The sequence below is a fragment of the Anguilla anguilla genome, chromosome 9 (genome assembly GCF_013347855.1).
Source record: "Anguilla anguilla isolate fAngAng1 chromosome 9, fAngAng1.pri, whole genome shotgun sequence".
NCBI classification, from domain to species: domain Eukaryota; kingdom Metazoa; phylum Chordata; class Actinopteri; order Anguilliformes; family Anguillidae; genus Anguilla; species Anguilla anguilla.
Window position 1 is genome coordinate 33,730,242 of NC_049209.1, and position 18,946 is coordinate 33,749,187.

Below are 18,946 nucleotides of genomic sequence, written 5' to 3' on the forward strand. Positions count from 1 at the left end.
CACTAAGCCTGACACCCTTTCTAGAAAGTTTGATGTCTCTGAGGTGGATGCAGAACCAGACCCCGTACTGCCCAGCTCCTGTAGAGGAGCACCTGTTACGTGGGGAAACGAGGCCGCGATCAAAGATGAGCAAAGAGCCAAATCAGATCCGGATAATGGGCCTTGTATTCGTCTGTTTGTCCCCACAGGTGCCCGTCCCCAGGTCCTGCAGTGGGCTCATGCCTCCATGTTTATGGGACACCCGAGAATACAGTGCACCCTGAATTATCTGAGGCGATAATTCTGGTGGATGTCCATGGAGTCGTGCTGACTGTGCGCTTCATTTAGATCCTGGTGGAGGTTACTGTGGTGGAAAAAGCGTAATTTCCTGTTTTGCTCACTATAATGAAGCCTTTGACTGGATTGCCTGGATCTTTAACTCAGGTGTGATTGAAAATCATAGATATGAAGTTTGTGTCGGTGTTTCAGCATTGTATCTTTGTGATACTCATTCAAGTAAAAAATAAAATGAAATAAAAAAAATGTTCCTCAAAATTAATTTAATGAAACTTTATTTATTTATTTTTTGCAAAAGATAAACAGGGAAAATATTTAGCTTTATTTGTTTGTTTCTTTGCATGTAACACAAAATGACTGAAATTAAATGGTGAAATGCTTTCAGAAAGACAAAGCTCTTGGTTTTATAGCATGGCTTTGGTTGCTGAGGGCAGGAGGCCTCAGTTGCAGTAATTCTGTAGGTCAAAGATGCTGCAGGGCTTATGACAGCACTGCTCCACAATGCCCCTCTTCACCTTCAGTTCCCCCTGGCCTTTGTAGGAAAAATCATCCACCTCGTTCTCCTGGCCTGATCTGGGAGATTGCAATCCTGTAGGGAGAAAATAAAGTACTAATTGATCCCCCGACTTATATGGGAAAAATGATGACAGCCGGTGAACATTTTGTGACGAAAAGTGAGTGGAAAAACAGTTTGGGCATTAAGCTGAAACCCCTAATTACATTTGACCGAAAACTGAAAGTTAACCAGTCGACTAGGATGTAGCCAGGCTATGTACGGCTAAAACCGATCTGATGTAATGATAAGACTGAATGGTACACCAGAACAGGCTAAAGTAATAGCCATCAGAGACATAAAAGATCTTGACCAATATAAATAAAAATGATGAATATTATGGTAGAGAGTTGGAATAGCGGGGAAATACTTTTATTTTAGTTGTGTTGTGAAACATAAGGTGAAATGTTGTTTGTGTCCCTTTTGTTTAAAATTCTTCTTTGTTAAGACTGTGCCAATGGGGGTGACAACTCTGGTATAAGAAAATGTGTAAATACACAGATTTCAAGTCTTTTGACTTTAGAGATCACAAACTTTATGAGCTAGAAAATGGCATTGATCCGGAGAGCCACTTCTACCAGAACATTAACATGAATTGTGAATATTATTCTGAAGACAATGTGAAAATGGAGGGGTTTTCAGTGATTCATTTTAACAGTAGGAGTCTCTATAGTAACCTCTCCAAAATTAAAGGCTACCTTAAACAGTTTCAGCAAAGGTTCAGTGTCATAGCAATTTCAGAGACTTGGCTGAGTGATAATAAAGAACTGCAGGATGGATTAGAGGGCTATGAAATATTTTGGCAAAACAGGGTCAATAAAAGGGGAGGGGGTGTTGCCCAGTTTGTGATGTCTGCTCTTAAATGTAAGGTTATTGGTAATATGACAACTGTTATTGACATTTTGATGAGATGTGTAACTGTGTTTAGTTTGAGTTTCTATCCGTTAGTTGAAAAACCTAGCAGAATAACAAAGGATAGTGCTACTTTGATTGACAATATTTTTATAAATGTAATTGATGGGAAGATAAAAAGTGAACTATTAGTGGCTGATGTAAGTGATCATTTGCCTGTTTTTGCAGTTTTAGAAAATAACAATAAGTTAAAATTAAAAACAAATAGGCAGACTAAAGTTTATGTACAGGATACTAATGAATCATATGATGCATTTTTAAAAACATTTTTGACACTTTATGACCAACATTGTCCATTGAACGCATATAGACAAAATCCTAGAAAGTGGGGAAAACCATGGTTTACAAAGGGGTTGAGGAAAAGCTTGTAAAAAGAAAAATAGGCTCTCTAGGGAATTTATAAAACATTGAACAAAGGAAAAGGAGGACACATAAAAAATACAAAAAAGATTGACATTTATTCTGAGATTGCAACAAAAAGATTATTATAATCAGTTGTTGCAACATCATAAAAATAATATTAAGGCTACCTGGAGTGTGCTTAATGACATGATCAAAAATAGTAGTAAAAAGGATTTTCCAACATATTTTGTAAAATGTGATAATTCAATTATTGAAAATATAGAGGAAATCGTTAATGAGTTTAATGATTATTTTGTTAATGTAGGCCCAAATTTGGCAAAGGAAATGAACCTTCCTACAGATGAAGACAATAATTTCGATTTTGCATTTGACAACAGCAATTCAATGTTCCTTGGTGGAGTTTGTGAGAGCGATGTGTTAGAAGTGGTCAGAAAGTTTAAGAATAAAAAATCCTTTGATGGTAATTCTATTGATATGTCACTGCTAAAACAAGTAATTGACTGTGTACTCAAGCCATATACTTGTATGTAATTAATCCTTTCAAACAGGTATTTTTCCTAATAAAATGACTAAGGTGGTTCCAATCTACAAAAATGGTGACACATATATAGCATCAAATTATAGACCTGTGTCTTTGCTACCTCAATTTTCTAAAATACTTGAACAATTATTTGTAAATAGACTTGATGACTTTATTGAGAAATCAGTTACTGAGTGACCATCAATATGGGTTTAGGAGTAATCAATTGACATCTTTAGTGGTGATGGATCTTATAGAAAATATTGCGACAGCAGTAGAAAAGAAACAAAACACTGTAGGTGTATTTATTGATTTATGTAAAGCGTTTGACTCAATCAATCATTACTTCTGCAGAAATTGGAACGCTATGGTATAAGAGGTGTCACACAGCACTGGTTAAGAAGTTATTTAAATAATAGGTTTCAATATGTAAAAATTAATAATACTGAACCACATTCTAGAAGAGTAACCTGTGGTGTTCCACAAGGTTCGGTATTGGGACCTAAGTTATTTATACTTTATTTAAATGACATTTTTAAAGTATCTAATATGTTTAATATGTTACTTTTGCTGATGATACAAACTTATTTTTTTCAGGGGAGGGCATGAAAGAGTTATTGAAAACAGTAGAAAGGGAACTGATAATGTTTTAAAAAATGGTTTGATACGAATAAGTTTTATCACTAAATGAAAATAAAACAAAATTTATGGTGTTCGGTGGTTTTAGGGATAATTGTGAAATAAAAATGGATTTAAATGGAGTTGAAATTGAAAGAGTATATGAAACAAAATTCTTGGGAGTGATTATAAATAAACTCTGTTCGAACCCACATATAGAACATATCAAACTGAAATTATCTCAATCTATTGCTATTCTTTACAAAACCAGAGATCTGTTGAATAAGAAATGTCTGCCTATATTGTATTGTTCACTAATAATGCCATATATGTCATACTGTGTTGAGGTCTGAGGACATGCTTATAAAACAAATATAGACCCTATAATTGAACTCCCGAAAAGAGCTATTAGAATAATAAACAAAGCTTGTAACCATGAATCTACTAATCCATTATTCACAGGGTCCTACACCTTAAATATTTTAGATATTGTGTATTTAAAAACATTGGAAATACTTTTTCGAGTCAGGAGTAAAAGCTTCAGCTTATTCCTTTTTCGGTCATTGATTGTGTGAATTTTATTGTGTGAAATGGATTAGTGTAAACATGTATGATGATGTATTGTCTGTTCCATATCCACACAACTTGTCAACTTTTGTTCCTTATAATGTGTGACCGAAATAAACTATATTCATTCATTCATTCATTCATTCATTCATTTTTGGGTTAACCTGGTCTGTTTATGTCACCAAGATTTACACCACTGTAGACATCTAGATTCCTTGCTTAGTAGACAGCACATACTTTGAGGAAACAGTAGTTAGGAGGCTGATTCAGACACAGCCACTTCATCATGGACGCCTGTTCCTGGGACCCATCCTGTCTTACCCAGCAGAGGCTCCAGATCCCGCTTGTCCTTGGGGTTGAAGAAGAACCCATTACTTCCGCACACCAGGTAGAGGGCTTCAACCAGGTGAGACCCACACAGGTGTTGGGTTGACGCGGCATCGACCCCAGGACTGGACAGGACGAGCAGCACCAGTAGAGAGATTACCGGCAGCCAGGATGCCATAACGACGGACAGCTGGGGGGGGGGGGGGGGGGGGGGGGGTCATACTAAATTACAAGGATTTCCAAGCTTTTTAATCCCAAGGCCTTGTAAATGGCTGGCTAGTGACCAAGGACCTATCCATTCAATAAGGCACTGCCTAGATACCATGCTGCAGCAAGTATGACAGGCTGCAGATCAGAGGAGTTTTAACATACTAGCACATGGACACAAACAGTAACATATATTATTTCATTGTATCATTGATCAATATTAGACATGGGAATATAAACCGCATATTAGCAGCCCTCTCTATACAGCAATTAGGCACCAGATTTTAGGCACAGAGACAGCATTTACAAGGGCTGCAGTGTAGTGCTACACAAATAACAAGAGGACTTAATGTGAACTAGCTAACAGAAAACCTCAATGTGAAATCTCAATAACACAAGATCTGGGTCCAGTTTTATAAAAGTTTCTTGGAATTGGAGTGCTTATCTTGGGTCTGGTTTCCTTCTGTTCACAAATGAATCTTATCCAGGCTAAAATACTAACCTGGTCCAAGACCAGCACTTTGTCAATACAGCTGCTGATGACTAGCTGGAGTTTAAATCACATCTTGTAATACTTGCTAAACGAAAGAGTCCTGTTTAACCCCAGAAAACAGAGACACAATGCACAGAGGTTATGGAACATACCTGTGCCTGCAGAGTTTGTGGAAGGTGGGTAGATGTTGGTAGAAATGGTGGTTAGGACCTAACTGCCAAGATGTACCATTTTTATACCCCTCTCTCCATCACTGGTGCTGAATCTTTTTTATTTTTTTTACTCTATCGGTATAAAGCAAAAAAAGCGGGGGGGGGGCGAATGAAGAAAAACCGAAATCAAGAGCATAAAGTTGCGATCCAATCCCATGCCTTGTTGAACCTGTTTACACTGCTAAGTGGTATTAATGGATGTCATCGCCATTGGTGAGCACTGAACCAGACGGCACAAGCACGCTGGACACCGACCTTCGTACACTTTGGCCACCCGCCCCTAGAATTAGCCACATTAGAGCAAATGGTGCTCAGCACTTTAAGTGGGCTGTCTGTAGCAGCAGATGGCTAATGGGTGTGTCTAAGTAAATGTGTCTTGCTCAATACCGGGGAGTGTTTGCAGAAAAGCACGTCTGACACTTTCTTGCAAAGTCTTGGCTGCCTTCCAGACATTTTCTGTTTTTGGTGATTATATACAAAAAAGATTATAATAATAAATAAAATTAAATTAAAAAAAATAAATAAAATATATATATATATATATATATATATATATTGTAGAGGTTAGTCAAGGAGAAGTATGCTAGATGTTGTTCACATCTCATGTAAAATGCAGCTATTTTTAAATACAGGATATCCTAAGAATGAGATTTCATAAGAGAAGAAATAAACCATTTTATGTATGAGAATATAGTGAAAATTGCAGAAGTGGATTTCAAAGAAGGTAAATACGCAAGGTCAAGCATTCAACTGGAATTGTCATAAATCTCAGCAGGAAACGTAGGATTGGGACGTGTATGGCAAGCCATTTAATCCTTTTTTGTAGCCAGCTATTAAGTCATCCTAACTAGCTGCCCATTTTTCCAGCTAATTGGCCATATGACTTAGCTAGCTACCACATTTCCCAAACTAGCCGCCATTTGTGCCAAGCTGTTGTCCATAAGGCCTTGCTGTGTCAAAAAGCCAACTAGCTGCCCTCGGAACACAGATAGTTGCCGCTTTGGAAATAATCTACAATTAGATTCTTTATTATTATTATTATTTTTATTATTATTATTATTATTATTATTATTATTATTATTATTATTTTACATTTTATGCATTCATCAGTGTATCCCACATCCAACCAATTGTCAGAAGATGGTAGAATATTGCTGCCTGTGAGGTAATTAAATTGCATTTAATCACATGATGTTTAAATGCTTGACTGAAAAATAGGCGTATACATCAGCACTGTAGCCTTCAGTCAGATCCTGGTGGAGGTTACTGTGGTGGAAATAGCGTGGTTTCTTGTTTTGCTCACTACAATGAAGCCTGTTAAAGCGATTCCACTGGATGGCCTGGGTCTGTAATTCAGGTGTGATGGAAAGTCATAGATGTGGAGTTTGTGTCGATGATTCAGCTTTGCGACATTGTAACGTTCACTCAGGTAACAAATGAAATGAAGTAAAATAAAAAATGTTCTTAAAAATTAATTTAATGATACTTTATTTTATTTTTTTTTGCAAAAGAGAAACTGGGAAAATATTTAGCTTTTTTTGTTTCTTTCTTTTCATGTAACACAAAGTGATTGACATTAAATGCTTTCAGAAAGAAGAGGCTCTTGGTTTAATAGCGTGGCTTTGGTTGCTGAGGGCCGGAGGTTGCAGTAATTCTGTAAGTCGAAGATGTTGCAGGGCTTGTGACAGCACTGCTCCACGATGCCCCTCTTCACCTTCAGTTCCCCCTGGCCTTTGTAGGGGAAATCGTCCACCTCATTCTCCTGGCCTGATTTTGGAGAGAGGAATCCTGCAGGGAGAAAATAAAACACTAATTGATCTCCAGAGTTATTAGGGGGAAAAATGATATAAAAGGAAAAAGTCTACTAGGTGAAACGTTGTCTAGGCATTCAGGTGAGAACCCTGATACATTTAGTTGAACACTGAAAGTTTTCTAGCCAACTAGAATGTAGCCAGGCTAAATATGAGTAAAGCCTGAGCTACCTTGGGGTTATCCTAGTCTGCTTATGTCTCAACCTAGATTTCCACCTCTCTAGACATCTAGATTCCTGCCTTGGTCACTGGTACATCCAGCTATATTCCAGTGATGCATACAAATTTTGGAGTTCAACCCTCAATGACTGTGGAAAGAATTTAAAAGGAGTGGTGGGGGTGTAGTGGTGTTGGTTTAGACAAAATAACTGGCCATGGTGTCAGCCTAGGAGGGTTAGGATAGAGTTAAGGTTGAGGATGGGGGTGTCGAGGTTTGGTTTGACCAAAAGATTCCATGATTTCAGCCAAGGATGGACTGTTTTGATCCTCAGGGTTATCCCCCAATGTCACTCTGTAGTGTCGACTCCTTTGATTGGCTGGGAATCTGTTTGCGGTGGCTGTATAAGTTGTGCAGTCCTCTGACGGGACAGCTGCAGCTCAGTTGGTGGATTGAGGGCTGCAGTGGAGTTTTTGGCAGCCTTGCATGCTGCCACATGCTTTTCACAATTGATGCAATGCAGTGCAGTGGTCAGACAGGCAATCACACATGGGCATTCCAAACAGTTAACAAGTAGTTGTTTTTTTAAAACTCTTTAAAGAGTATTTTGGAATGTTTTTTATTCTAAGTCAGTGTTCCAGAAGTCCAGTGCTTTCAATTTCCAACTATTGAGTAGGCTCGTTGAGTACATTCCATAATAAAGTTTTTTAGTAGGCATTTTTCTCTAATATAAATGTAGTGTACTTAAAATCCAAGGAAATTATACTTGACTTCTAGCTGAGTATATTCTGGAGCAAATATTTCAGAAAGCGGACAAACATTTTGTGGCTTTGCTTTAAAAACGAGGCACAACTTTGCTTGTGTCTTCCTTCAACAGCAAAAATGACACATGAGCGTGGCTGCGAGGGTGGAGTATCTTAAGACAATCCCGCAGTTTGGTTGGAATATAGCATGAAGCATATTTTTACGCATACTGCCCATCACAGATTAAAAATTCAGACACAGTCACTTTATCATGGACGCCTGTTTTTGGACCCCTCCCAGCTTACCCAGCAGAGGGTCCAGGTGCCGCTTGGTCTTGGGGTTGAAGAAGAACCCATTATCTCCGCACACCAGGTAGAGGGCTTCAACCAGGTGAGACCCACACAGGTGTTGGGTTGACGCGACATGGACCCCGGGACTGGACAGGATGAGCAGCACCAGTAGAGAGATTACTGGCAGGCAGGATGCCATGATGACGGACAGCTGGAGCTGGGGGGGGGGGGGGCACACTATATCTCAAGTCCTCCTAAAATGACTAGCCAATGCTCAAATGGCCAAAACACAGCCATTTACTTTCCTCAATTCAGCATGTATAACAGACTACAGACTAGTGACGGTTTCACATACTAGTACATGGACACATACGGTAACATGTCATTATTTCATTATATCATTGATCAATATTAGACATGGGAATATAAACAGCACATTTTAAGAGGGAAAATATTTTTTTCCATTTCTGGAAGCTCTGCTTCCATTTGCACCAAGATTTTTCTTCTTCCTGAGTGGGGCTGTGATTTGGGCTTTAGGCATTTTCAAAGGCAGCACTGTAGCATTACAGCAACGGAACAGGTCTCTTGATGTGAACTAGCTGACAGAAAACCAGGATGTCAAATCTCAAAAATTCAAGATATGGGCCCATATTTGTAAAAGTGCCTCGGAGTAGGAGTACTTATCAGATTTCCTCTTGTCCAGAAATTAATCTTATCCAGGCTGAAATATGCACCTGATCCAAGACCAGCACAATGATGACTAGCTGGAGTTTAAAGCCCATCTTGTAAACTTGCAAAACAAAAGTCCTGTTTAACCACAGAAAACAGAGACTCAACACACAGAGGTTCCTGAAATGTACCTGTGCCTGCAGAGTTGGTGGAAGGTGGGTAGATGTTGGTAGAGAAGATGGTGAGGACCTAACTGCTAGGACGTACCATTTTTATACCCCTCCCTCCATCTCTGGCGATACAGTTTTTGACTCGGTCAGCGGAAAACAAAAAAAAAGGGTGGGGGGAAGAATGAAGAAGCAAAATCAAAAGCAGAAAGTCGCGATCCAATCCCACGCTTCGTTAAACCTGTTTGCACTGCTCAGTCATATTAACGGTTGTCGTCACCATTGGAGAGCACCAGACCAGAAGACACAAGCATGCTGGACACCGACCATCGTGCACTGTGGCCACCTAGAATTAGCCACAAAAAAAGTAAATGGTGCTCAACAATTTAAGTGGGCTGTGTGTAGCAGCATATGGCTAGTGAGTGTGTTCTAAGTAAATTTGTCTTGCTTAATACCGGGGAGTGTTTGCAGAAGAGGGAATCTGACGTTTCTTCAGATACTTTCTTGAAAAGTCTTGGTTGCCTTGAAAACATTATCTTGTTTACTGATTACAAAATGTTTTGCTTTTTTTTTAGTAGGCCTAGAGGTTAGCCAGGGACATGTTGTTCTCATGTAAAATGCAACTACTGCTCTTTAGAAATACGTAATATCCTAATAATGAGACTACCTATAAGAAGAAAGAAACACAATGAAAATTGCTGAAGTGGATTTCAGAAACGAGGTCAGAGAAGTAAAACTCAAGATTAAGCATTCGACCGGAGACGTCATAAATCTCTGCAGGAAGCGTAAGATAGGGACATGGGCATTTTAGCGAACTGACGTAACAAATCTGAGAAAATACAACAGGAAGAATTAAACTGAAAGCAGTGGCAACGTTGGAGAACAAATACGTGAAGGAACTGGGTCCGCAATTAGTCATGCTGTTGCTGCAGCCTTACCACTCTCCCTCACCCTAAGCTCTTCGTGTTGCAATGACAAACACTTGCCAGCATAAAATTGAAAGCAATTGGTTTACGGTTTAGCCCAGCTCATAGATTGCATGACATAGAGTAACCGAAATAAAACGTGAGGGGGTGTCTCGCAGCGTAGCCTGTAGAGCACTGTCTACATGCTCGAGTCTGAGCATGTGGCACTTTATTCTTACCAAAATTTGAATATAATATAAGTTAGCATCCTAAATCATACAACTGTCTTGGTTCAATTGCATTGAAGAAATGTTCCAGGTCTCTGTGATACTCACATCTGGAGTTAAATAGGTTCAACCTTTTTTTTCTTAAAATCTTCATACCTGTAATTACCTGTAAAATGTTGTCTAAAATCAAATCACTTTATCACATTTTTGAGTTTCAGGGGAACATTTCCTTTGATTTAGTATTTCCTTTCCAACTGCTGTCAAATGAAAATTTGTGTGTTACCATGCAGTTGAAACAACTTGAATGTGGAGTAGGCCTACTTTAACCTGATGTTTCACTGGAGTGAGGAAAAATCTGTGGCACGTGTAATACACCAAGCCTAGCGCAGGGCAATATTTCTCCCCATTCAAGTGCTAATGTTGAAATCCAAAAGCACCAAATTACCTGTGTGTAGTGACATGAATCACCAGCAGGCGTCCCCCTTGCTCCACATGATCATTCAGTCACATTCTCCACTTCACTATCAGGTACATCTGCTGATGGATGGGGTTCAATGGGCCATTCGTTAAAACATTTCTTGAGCAAAAGGACCCACGAGTTGTGATAATTTATTGCAGGAAACTAGGATACCATTATTCTTTTTAGGTCAGACCTAGGCTATACAATTCAACCATAAAGAATTAGCACTTAATCTAGAGTGATGACATTTAACAGGTATTTTTTCAATTTACACACAGATACAACATTATTCATTTATTAGCCGCTGAAATTTATTAAAATTATTGGATAAGAATTTTTAATGGTTGCTTAAGTTTACAAAGGCACAGAACAGTACGTAGAAGGTGCATAAAGGTCAATTTTAATTTTAGCTCCAGTGACTGTTAGACTGAAAATGCAAGGGAAAGTGAGGAAGTTAATGAGTTTTATAGTTAAAAAAAAAAAAAAAAAAACAAACATTAAAACTGACAATTGAGAGACAGGAATAACTATCTAGATAAGTGAATATTGAACAAGCAAACTGTGACTTATGAGCTGTCAATCATGAAAGTGCTCATCAAAGATTGTAATGGTTGTATCAAAGGGTGTAATGTCATGACATTGGGTCTCAGACCATCCAGATTGACCCAAAAACAACAAATAGAAATAAGAAAGGACGATTTGACAGCACTAACCGCCCCCTCCCCCCCCCCCCCCCACACACACACACTGCCTTTAGAACACAACTTTTTATTTCACTGTGAAATCCCAGCTGATTTACGGAGTAATCTTTAGTAATCATTAAACTGCAGAGAGTGTGTGTGTGTCTGGGTTGGAGGGCAGTAAGGAGAGGGTGGTTAATGTGTGTGTGTGTGTGTGTGTGAGCGTGTGAGCACACGTGTGTGTGTGTGCACATGTGAATGGGTGTGTGTGAGTGTGTGTGTGTGATCTACTGGTATATACAAGTCTGTGTGTGGAGCTTGTCGGATCTCCTCCTGTACAAGCTATAAAGATGCAATTCATGGAGAACGTGTGTTTGGCATATACATCACTAATTCGGTGCTAAAACTTCTGTACTAATGCAGCGTTTAAACGGTCACGTTAACCTCTTTATTCCTGACTCTTTACTTGGGTACATGTTTCTCTAATATGCAATTTCTCAGAGCTGTATCTCAGCTACAGGCCGTAACACGAACAGGAAAGTGACATTAAGAATAAACACATTTCACATCTCACGGTGGGCTGCAACAGTACGAATGTCAGGCTAAGATAGAATTTCCATGATTCAGAAGGTTCTTTTATTCAGAGCAATTTACAAAAGTGCTTTGAACTTCAAAACTCTTCAGAGAAACGACTGCTGTCCACACAATCAGCGCTAAGGTGAATGCAATCAGAGCCGGGTAAGTAAAGGTTAGGGAGGTTTTAATTTTATTGGAGGATTACAGCCGGGTAAGGTAAGTGTTTAGTCCAGGCAGTCTCTGAAAAGATGGGTCTCCAGTCTGTGGTGGGCGAGGGTGAGTCGCTCTGCTGTTTTGGTTGTGGCAGAGGGCCGTAGTTCCACCATGTTGGTGCCAGAACAGAAAGGACCTGTGATTCTGAGTCTCCACTGGATCCCTGCACAGGTGGAGTTGTGAGGTAACCTGCATTGACTGAACAGAGTGTCTGTGCTAGGCTGTAGGGCTGGACCAGAGCCCAGAAGTAGCAGGGAGAAGATCCATTCTTGTTTACAAGCAAAACATTATACTAACTTTTTCCTTTAGGGTCAGCTGCCTACAACTTGTCCAGAACGCTGCTGCAAGACTTGTCTTCAACCTTCCTAAGTTCTCGCAAGTCAATCCCCTGCTGCGGTCACTCCACTGGCTACTGGTCACCATCAGGATCAGGCTCAAATTCTTAAATCTGGGCTACACAGCAGCCAACAGGAAAGCCCCCGCCTGCCTACAAGTCATACTTCAACCATACAAGCCGGCTCGACCACTCTGCTCTGCTGCAGCGAGGCGATTTACACTTCCTGCCATCTGGGTGAATGGCTCTCGCTCGTCTCGGTCACGGAGCTTCTCGACCCTAGCTCCCCAGTGGTGGAATGAGCTCCTCTATGAACCCCATTTTCTTTCCACATCTCTTCTGACTGTACCTTGACTAATTTAAACACTACTCTGCCGCAGGGGTACACCCAATCCCAGATAACTGTCTTATATCTCTTGTATCTTGATCTTCTAGCACTTTCATGTCATACTTGTGTTTCATCTAACACTTTTGTGTTGTACTTGTACTATCATCTTGATGTTATAACTCTTTATCATATCTCTTGCAATTGTGCCTCAGTTCTAGTTTGATTTGCTGTAACTTTACTGACTTAGCCTGTGCTTACTGCATGAACTAGACCTGATGTTCATGGCTATGGATAACTGATACTTAATGAGAATTGTATCTTATCGGACCTGTGCTCTGTAGCTGTTCCAATGACCTTTGGTATGCACTTATTGTACGTTGCTTTGGATAAAAAACATCTGCCAAAAAAAATGTGATGTAACTTATCTGTCATCTAAAGATTCCAGTAAGTAACTAGAGAGGGTACATTGTCTTTTGTAATTGTTCTTTACAAAGGTAGAAAATGCAAGTTCAGAAAGTGAAAGTCCTCCACGGTATTTTGTTCCAATCATTTAGATTTGTTAATTAGTACAATTTTATTGCCAGGAATTTAGAACTAATTAGTGAAATCAGCTGGCTGATTTCATGGGCGGAAGAAACCCAGGGTGGGACTTTTACATGTACTTTCCGACTCCCGGAATTTTCACTTTTCTCTGTTTGTTATGACATAAACTGTGACAGGAAATGAATTCTATCGGATATTGAAAACGATTTCATACGTACATGTGCATTGCTTGCTCATTGTCTAGGAGCAAACGTTGCTGGCAAAGTCTAAACTACAGCAGGAAAGCTTTGCATTCTGTCTCAGCAATGTCAAATCATATTCCTGGAAAAGAAGAATAGAGCTGGGCCTAACATGTCAACATGGCCTAAACAGAAACAGAGCAGAGCCAGTAACAATTCACTCCTAAGAGCCAAAATGGCCGCATGTGATTTTTTTGGGCCAAGCTGCTTTGACGCAAAAGGGTTTTTGATAGATTTCTACCCTGGGAGGACAAAAATGGCTAATGGACCACGGCAGAGATCAGACCAAGCAGAGCGATCAGGGCAAAGTGGCAAGGCACCACCGGGGAGGTGGTGTGCAAGACACCATCGATTGTACAGTAATTGAACAAAACTTTATTTATTTATTATTCAAAACCTGGCGGAAACTGCCTGTGCTGTGCGCCAGTGTGGAAGGAAGCTGAGACTGAATGGCACTCTCAAGGGGGGTTTCTGGTTTTTTTTTTTTTTTTGACACTGTGATGGCGATTGGTCAAGAGGAATTGGGAGTGGGGTGAAGCCAGGTCTTCGACCCTCAGAACTGTTTTTGCATTGGGCTGTTTTGAATGGGACGTCGCTGGCAGAGGGGAAGGCTGACGGTTTGAGGGATTAGTGGGATGTGGATCAAGCGGAGATTAATGGGTTTTGCAGCTTGGGGGGTTGGGGGATAGGGGCAAGGAAGGTGGGTCGGTTGATCGATGTGGGAGGCATCAAGCGCCAGTCTGTCGATAGGCAGAGATCAGCGGGAGCATCACTGGACCCGCTCCCATTCCCTCAGATAAACACTCACAGTTTACACTGGATTTTTTGGGTGTGACATGGACATCCATGAGGGTTTTAAAGAGGATCCAAGGAGATAAAAAGGGTTTTTACCATGACCACACAGTCATCTAAGTAGCAGAAATGCACTGTAGGGGATGTCTGCTGCAAATCAGAAAATTAGACATTACAACCACTTCTTCTTCTTCTGAATGTATGGCTTGCTAGGATCACATAATTAAGGATCCATATAACCTTTAGTAAAAATGTCTGCATTGATAAGATACATTACATCTGTGTATAGCCTAGAAACTATAGTGCTGCCAGAATTAGCTTATTTTGCTCACCACAGATTTAGACAAAAATCAAGTTAGCTGTTAGCATGAACTATTCCAATAAGATATTCTATACTGTGATCAAATATAGGGTATAGCTTCATACATAGCTGCATTATAATTATGGCCCCCAGTTTGTTTTTGTTCATATTCTTTCCTGTACTCCATGAACATACAAATACTCAATCTCCACCTCGACCTACAAAATGTTAACAGCCTTTTCGTCAGATGGACGCACCGCAGTAATTTGAAATGTTGTACTGGGAGGGGTTAGCTTTTGTTTGGAGCAGTCGGAAATACGTGCAATAAAAATGACAGCGATTACATAACATTTCAGTTCTGACTGTCTTTCTGACAAAAGAAATTTGTGAGCTGGATGACAGAAATGTGTCTTATTTCTGAGTAGATTCAGGCTGTACTACCAGTGCATTGTGTGCTCTTCAGTTTTCATTGTTGGTTTCCTGGGGTCTGACATCAAGACTTTTAAACCACCCATTTGTGTCAACTGGACTTTTGTGGCAACTATATCGCCAAACCCTCCAATTCCCGAAGAATACCTTGAGCTCTGTTAGCATCATGGTCTCAAATTCATCTCCATTTCCACAAATTGGGGCTTAAATACTGATTTACTTTGAATCTTACTCTGTAGTAAAACAACAACTACCCCTTTGAGTTTTATCATAGCATTTGGGGGCCCTAAGAAGAACTTTATTTGGAATTGCCTTTTATTATAAGCTTTACAAATGCAAGTATTTGGGGATTATCCACTTTTTCTCGTGGAATATTTACACTTAAGAATGAATCTGTTAAATTTTGAATCTTTTCCCTCTCAATGTCAAGCTCAGACTTTAATTGATGGTTGTTCGTTTGCTAATAGCCGGTCTATTATTATTTCCTTTGTGTAATTTATTGTTGAATTTCAAGTTGTATAAAATAAATTAAAAGTCTGCCTGTGTGCAGTGTGACTATTGGGGGGGGGGGGGGGGGGGGGGTGGGTTAAAGGTTAAAGTAGATCAGGTGGGTGGGTGGTCACATGACACAATTCATTCAGAAATAGTTTATTTATGACAGTGATTTATCAGAGCTAAACAGAGAGACTTACTAATCTTAAAACAAAAGGGAGGGATTCGAAGGTGGGTGGCGGGTGGCCATTTACACGCCCCAGTGCCCCTGCCTACAAAGCCCCCTACAAGATAAGAATTGAAATACAAGTTTAAATTGCTGTACGTCATGTGATACAGACAAAACAGATACCCTATCTATGAGCTATGAAAGGGCTATGTCAATGGCACATCCTATTGTTTACATTTGTTTGAATTCACATTTGTACGGCACCATAATTTTTTAAAGATGAGCTTAAAGTAATAAAGCATATTCAACTTCCATACAACACAGGCCGCATTCCGGCTTTTCATTTAATTACATTTCCACATACATAAATGAGCACTTTATTGACTCACGCCATTAATGATAATAACTAGCTAGCTAATATAAACTACACAGACGTGCCTAATGAATCTGTTCTATAATTTCCTTTAAGTAGCACTTTTTCTCCCTTTGTCGCAAGACGTCTTTGTGAAGTTGCAGTCAACACATACGTTACAGGCATTTAGCAGACACTCTTATCCAGAGCGACTTACACAACTCTTACATGGCATCCATTTATACATTTGGATATATGCTGAAGAAATGCAGGTTAAGTACCTTGCTCAAGGGTACAACGGCAGTGACCCGTTATACTACACTGTCACACATAGAGCTGAAGCCTTGCTATTGTTGCCAAGGTAAACCCACCGTTCACAGCAAAGCTAATATGGTGGGTTCCAAACTATTACACTGTGAATTCCAAGTCACCACAGTCCCATGGGAGTCTCGCCTGTCCATTGTCAGTCCTCCACTTCTTGATTGGTCCTGCAGGTGAGGGGCGTGTCTCATGGTTGCCTCCTCTTCCTCTCTGGCGGTGGCGAGGGTGGAGGATTTGAGCTGGCACCGCTGTGGCCCATCCTCGGCATCCTGGCACGGCGGGTACTGACAGCGGCTCAGTCGCCAGATCCGCCATATGTCCCTGACGGCATCTTCACAGGCACACTCCCGTAAAGGTGTCACTATTGAACCCTTTATTGTTCTCCCGTGGCAGCCAGCATCGGTTTCGCTAAAGACAATTTGTCCTTAATGATTTCCCATGTGTGTTACAAACCCCCGCCACTACACCTAAATTGCAAATCTGACATTATGACGATCATCACACCACGAGTTCTGTGCTCCTTCATATTTTCATCACGTAGCCTATTTAATAATGTCACACCCCTGTTAGTCTTTCCTTCTAAAGTTAATTGTTGGCATCATTAATAAATATGTGACGATCATTAAAACATGTAACCAGAACATTTTGTGCAATGTATCATTGTAGATTTACAGCTCAATTAATTATTCACATTTCTCTTGCGTTGTGCAGTGTTTAAAGATAGCAGCTCATACAGCCATAATCTTAATATATGTTTCAGTCAGATTCAGTATTTTACAAATGACTGAGCACTGCATATTTCCCTCATGACCCCCGTTGTTCTTATCCTGTTGGTGGCAGTGCATGCCCATGCGGGTGGACCAAGCCGTACATTGAGAAGAAGTGATAGAAAGCATGACATTTCTGGCCTTGCAGCAGACATGCCCCAAGAGAACTTGACCATGCTGTTGTCTGGGAAACCCAACACCCTCAGCTGGCCAGTGGAGGACAGGCTCCCCTAAAGGTCTTCAAGATGATGCGAAAGTGACTGTGCCCGACAGAGCGTCTGGTTTCAGGCCGGGTTCAGGTCGTTTTTATCACATACAACTTCCGGCTTGGTTTGGGTTTGGGTTCGTTTTCTACTACGTTGAAAATGAATTATTATTTTATGTATTAAATGCATTTTTGTTTGAAGAAACAAACTTCTTTTAATTTGTTTTGCACACGCGCCCTTTCTTTCTAGTCTGTGTCTAACTTTGCAGTGGATGAAATTAAATGAAAATTTCAACTTCAACTTCAACTTCTTCAAATTCTAAATGAGTCAGGAATGGCTTTGTTGTGGAAATATTATGACCTCGTTCTGGCAACAGATAAAAAGCTCACTGGTCGCATACTGTGGGATTGCAATGTTGTTTTGACCTATGATTTCAAGAAGACTGATCTCAATGAACTTAGAGACACCATCCAAGAAATAGCAGAAACTTTGCTGGCAGCGAAGGCACTAGTGAGATATGTAGGCTAAAGCAAGCAGGACTGGTAAGCCAGCCAAAAAAAACTGAATGTGTACAGTGCTTGATCGCTGCTAACCGGTACGACAGGTTATTAGCCTATCACGCTGCTCTGCTGATGGACCACCATGCCCTGGAAAGCAATTTAGCTTCTGTTTACTGTCCCATATGGAAATAAAATGAAGTCTAGTCTGGTTACCTTCAGGGTTTCTTGCTATTGTCTTACCACTGCCAGGCCTGGCGTGTTTTTGTGGGGGGTTTAGGCCCAGAAATTCAATAAAGCACATTCTGCCAAAAAACTTAGCAAAGTGTGCTACATAATACATTTTTCTCTTTCATTTTATTTGACGTTTGCCATTTAGGTGATGCAGTAGCCAGGCCCCTTCTCGAAACCTTTACTGACAACAGCGCGATGAAGGAAAAACATCTGACCTGGGAGTAATGTTTTCCGTTTTTCAGCCAATTTCACTGCCGTATCAGCGCGTGACTTACCCATCGATCCCCAGGTCCCCGGGATTATTTGTTGTGTAACTGTGTAGTAGTCAGGGCTTGATGACCTTTTTGTCATTGGGCCCTGCAGGCCTGTATTTAAAGGCTATATGTCTGTATCCTCTGCTGAAGATCAAGGTGAGAGTTAAGAACTTCAGATCGGGGAAACCAGGAGAAATCGAGATGATAACCGTGCTCTCAAGTGAAAGGAAAGCTAGAAGCCTTCCTGACCTCTCAGGCCATGTATTATTATCAAATATAACAAATGAAGGCCTAAAACAGACATATTTGACCTTGAATTTCACTAATGGTGAGTAACTTGGTACAAATCCATATAAAGTGATAGAAACCTTCCACTTACAAAAGTCGATTCACTCTTAATACATCTTCTGCCCTATAACTTAGGGAAATTGTCATTAAAATGGCATTCTAACACTGTCCTCAGTTACCTTTCTGTCTACTTTCAGGACAACCTTAATTGTAGAGATTTACTGTCATTAAACTGCCCAGGACGTGAAAGAGGCTATTGAGCTTCATTTCATTGTGTCTATTTGGATTTGGATTCAGTCAGACCACTTATTTGTTTCAGAGTTTTATTCAACAGAACAGTCTTTGTTCAAGTCTCCTGAGGGGGCTGGTGTGTTCTTCCGCTGTGTAATTTCCGAAATGGATTAAGTCCTGTTGCGACTTCATTTACTTGTAAACATATTTTTCAAGGGCAAG

At 40.2% G+C, this 18,946-nt stretch overlaps 2 protein-coding genes across 2 annotated transcripts; both read right to left on the reverse strand.

Annotated features, from left to right (window-relative positions):
• Nucleotides 1–585: 585 nt before the first annotated feature.
• On the reverse strand, nucleotides 586–5,038 carry LOC118235397 (insulin-like). The gene is made up of 3 exons (XM_035432657.1): nucleotides 4,989–5,038; nucleotides 4,131–4,326; nucleotides 586–865 (listed from the first exon to the last, which is right to left on the reverse strand). Exons 2-3 carry the CDS (start codon nucleotides 4,312–4,314, stop codon nucleotides 717–719), a joined length of 333 nt encoding a protein of 110 aa, XP_035288548.1. The 5' UTR covers nucleotides 4,315–4,326; nucleotides 4,989–5,038; the 3' UTR covers nucleotides 586–716.
• A 1,535-nt stretch (nucleotides 5,039–6,573) lies between these two features.
• Nucleotides 6,574–8,943, reverse strand: LOC118235395 (insulin-like). The gene is made up of 3 exons (XM_035432654.1): nucleotides 8,911–8,943; nucleotides 8,066–8,267; nucleotides 6,574–6,836 (listed from the first exon to the last, which is right to left on the reverse strand). The coding sequence occupies exons 2-3, from the start codon at nucleotides 8,247–8,249 to the stop codon at nucleotides 6,625–6,627; spliced, it is 396 nt and encodes a 131-aa protein (XP_035288545.1). The 5' UTR covers nucleotides 8,250–8,267; nucleotides 8,911–8,943; the 3' UTR covers nucleotides 6,574–6,624.
• Between the last annotated feature and the right edge of the window lie 10,003 nt (nucleotides 8,944–18,946).

Bases quoted from the DNA above. Each gene is read 5' to 3' on its own strand.
- LOC118235395 (XM_035432654.1), bottom strand. From the start codon at position 8,249: ATGGCATCCTGCCTGCCAGTAATCTCTCTACTGGTGCTGCTCATCCTG. The intron at 6,837-8,065 runs GTAAGCTGGGAG...TTCTCCCTGCAG, and splicing joins GCACCTGGACCCTCTGCTGG to GATTCCTCTCTCCAAAATCA.
- LOC118235397 (XM_035432657.1), bottom strand. From the start codon at position 4,314: ATGGCATCCTGGCTGCCGGTAATCTCTCTACTGGTGCTGCTCGTCCTG. The intron at 866-4,130 runs GTAAGACAGGAT...TTCTCCCTACAG, and splicing joins GGATCTGGAGCCTCTGCTGG to GATTGCAATCTCCCAGATCA.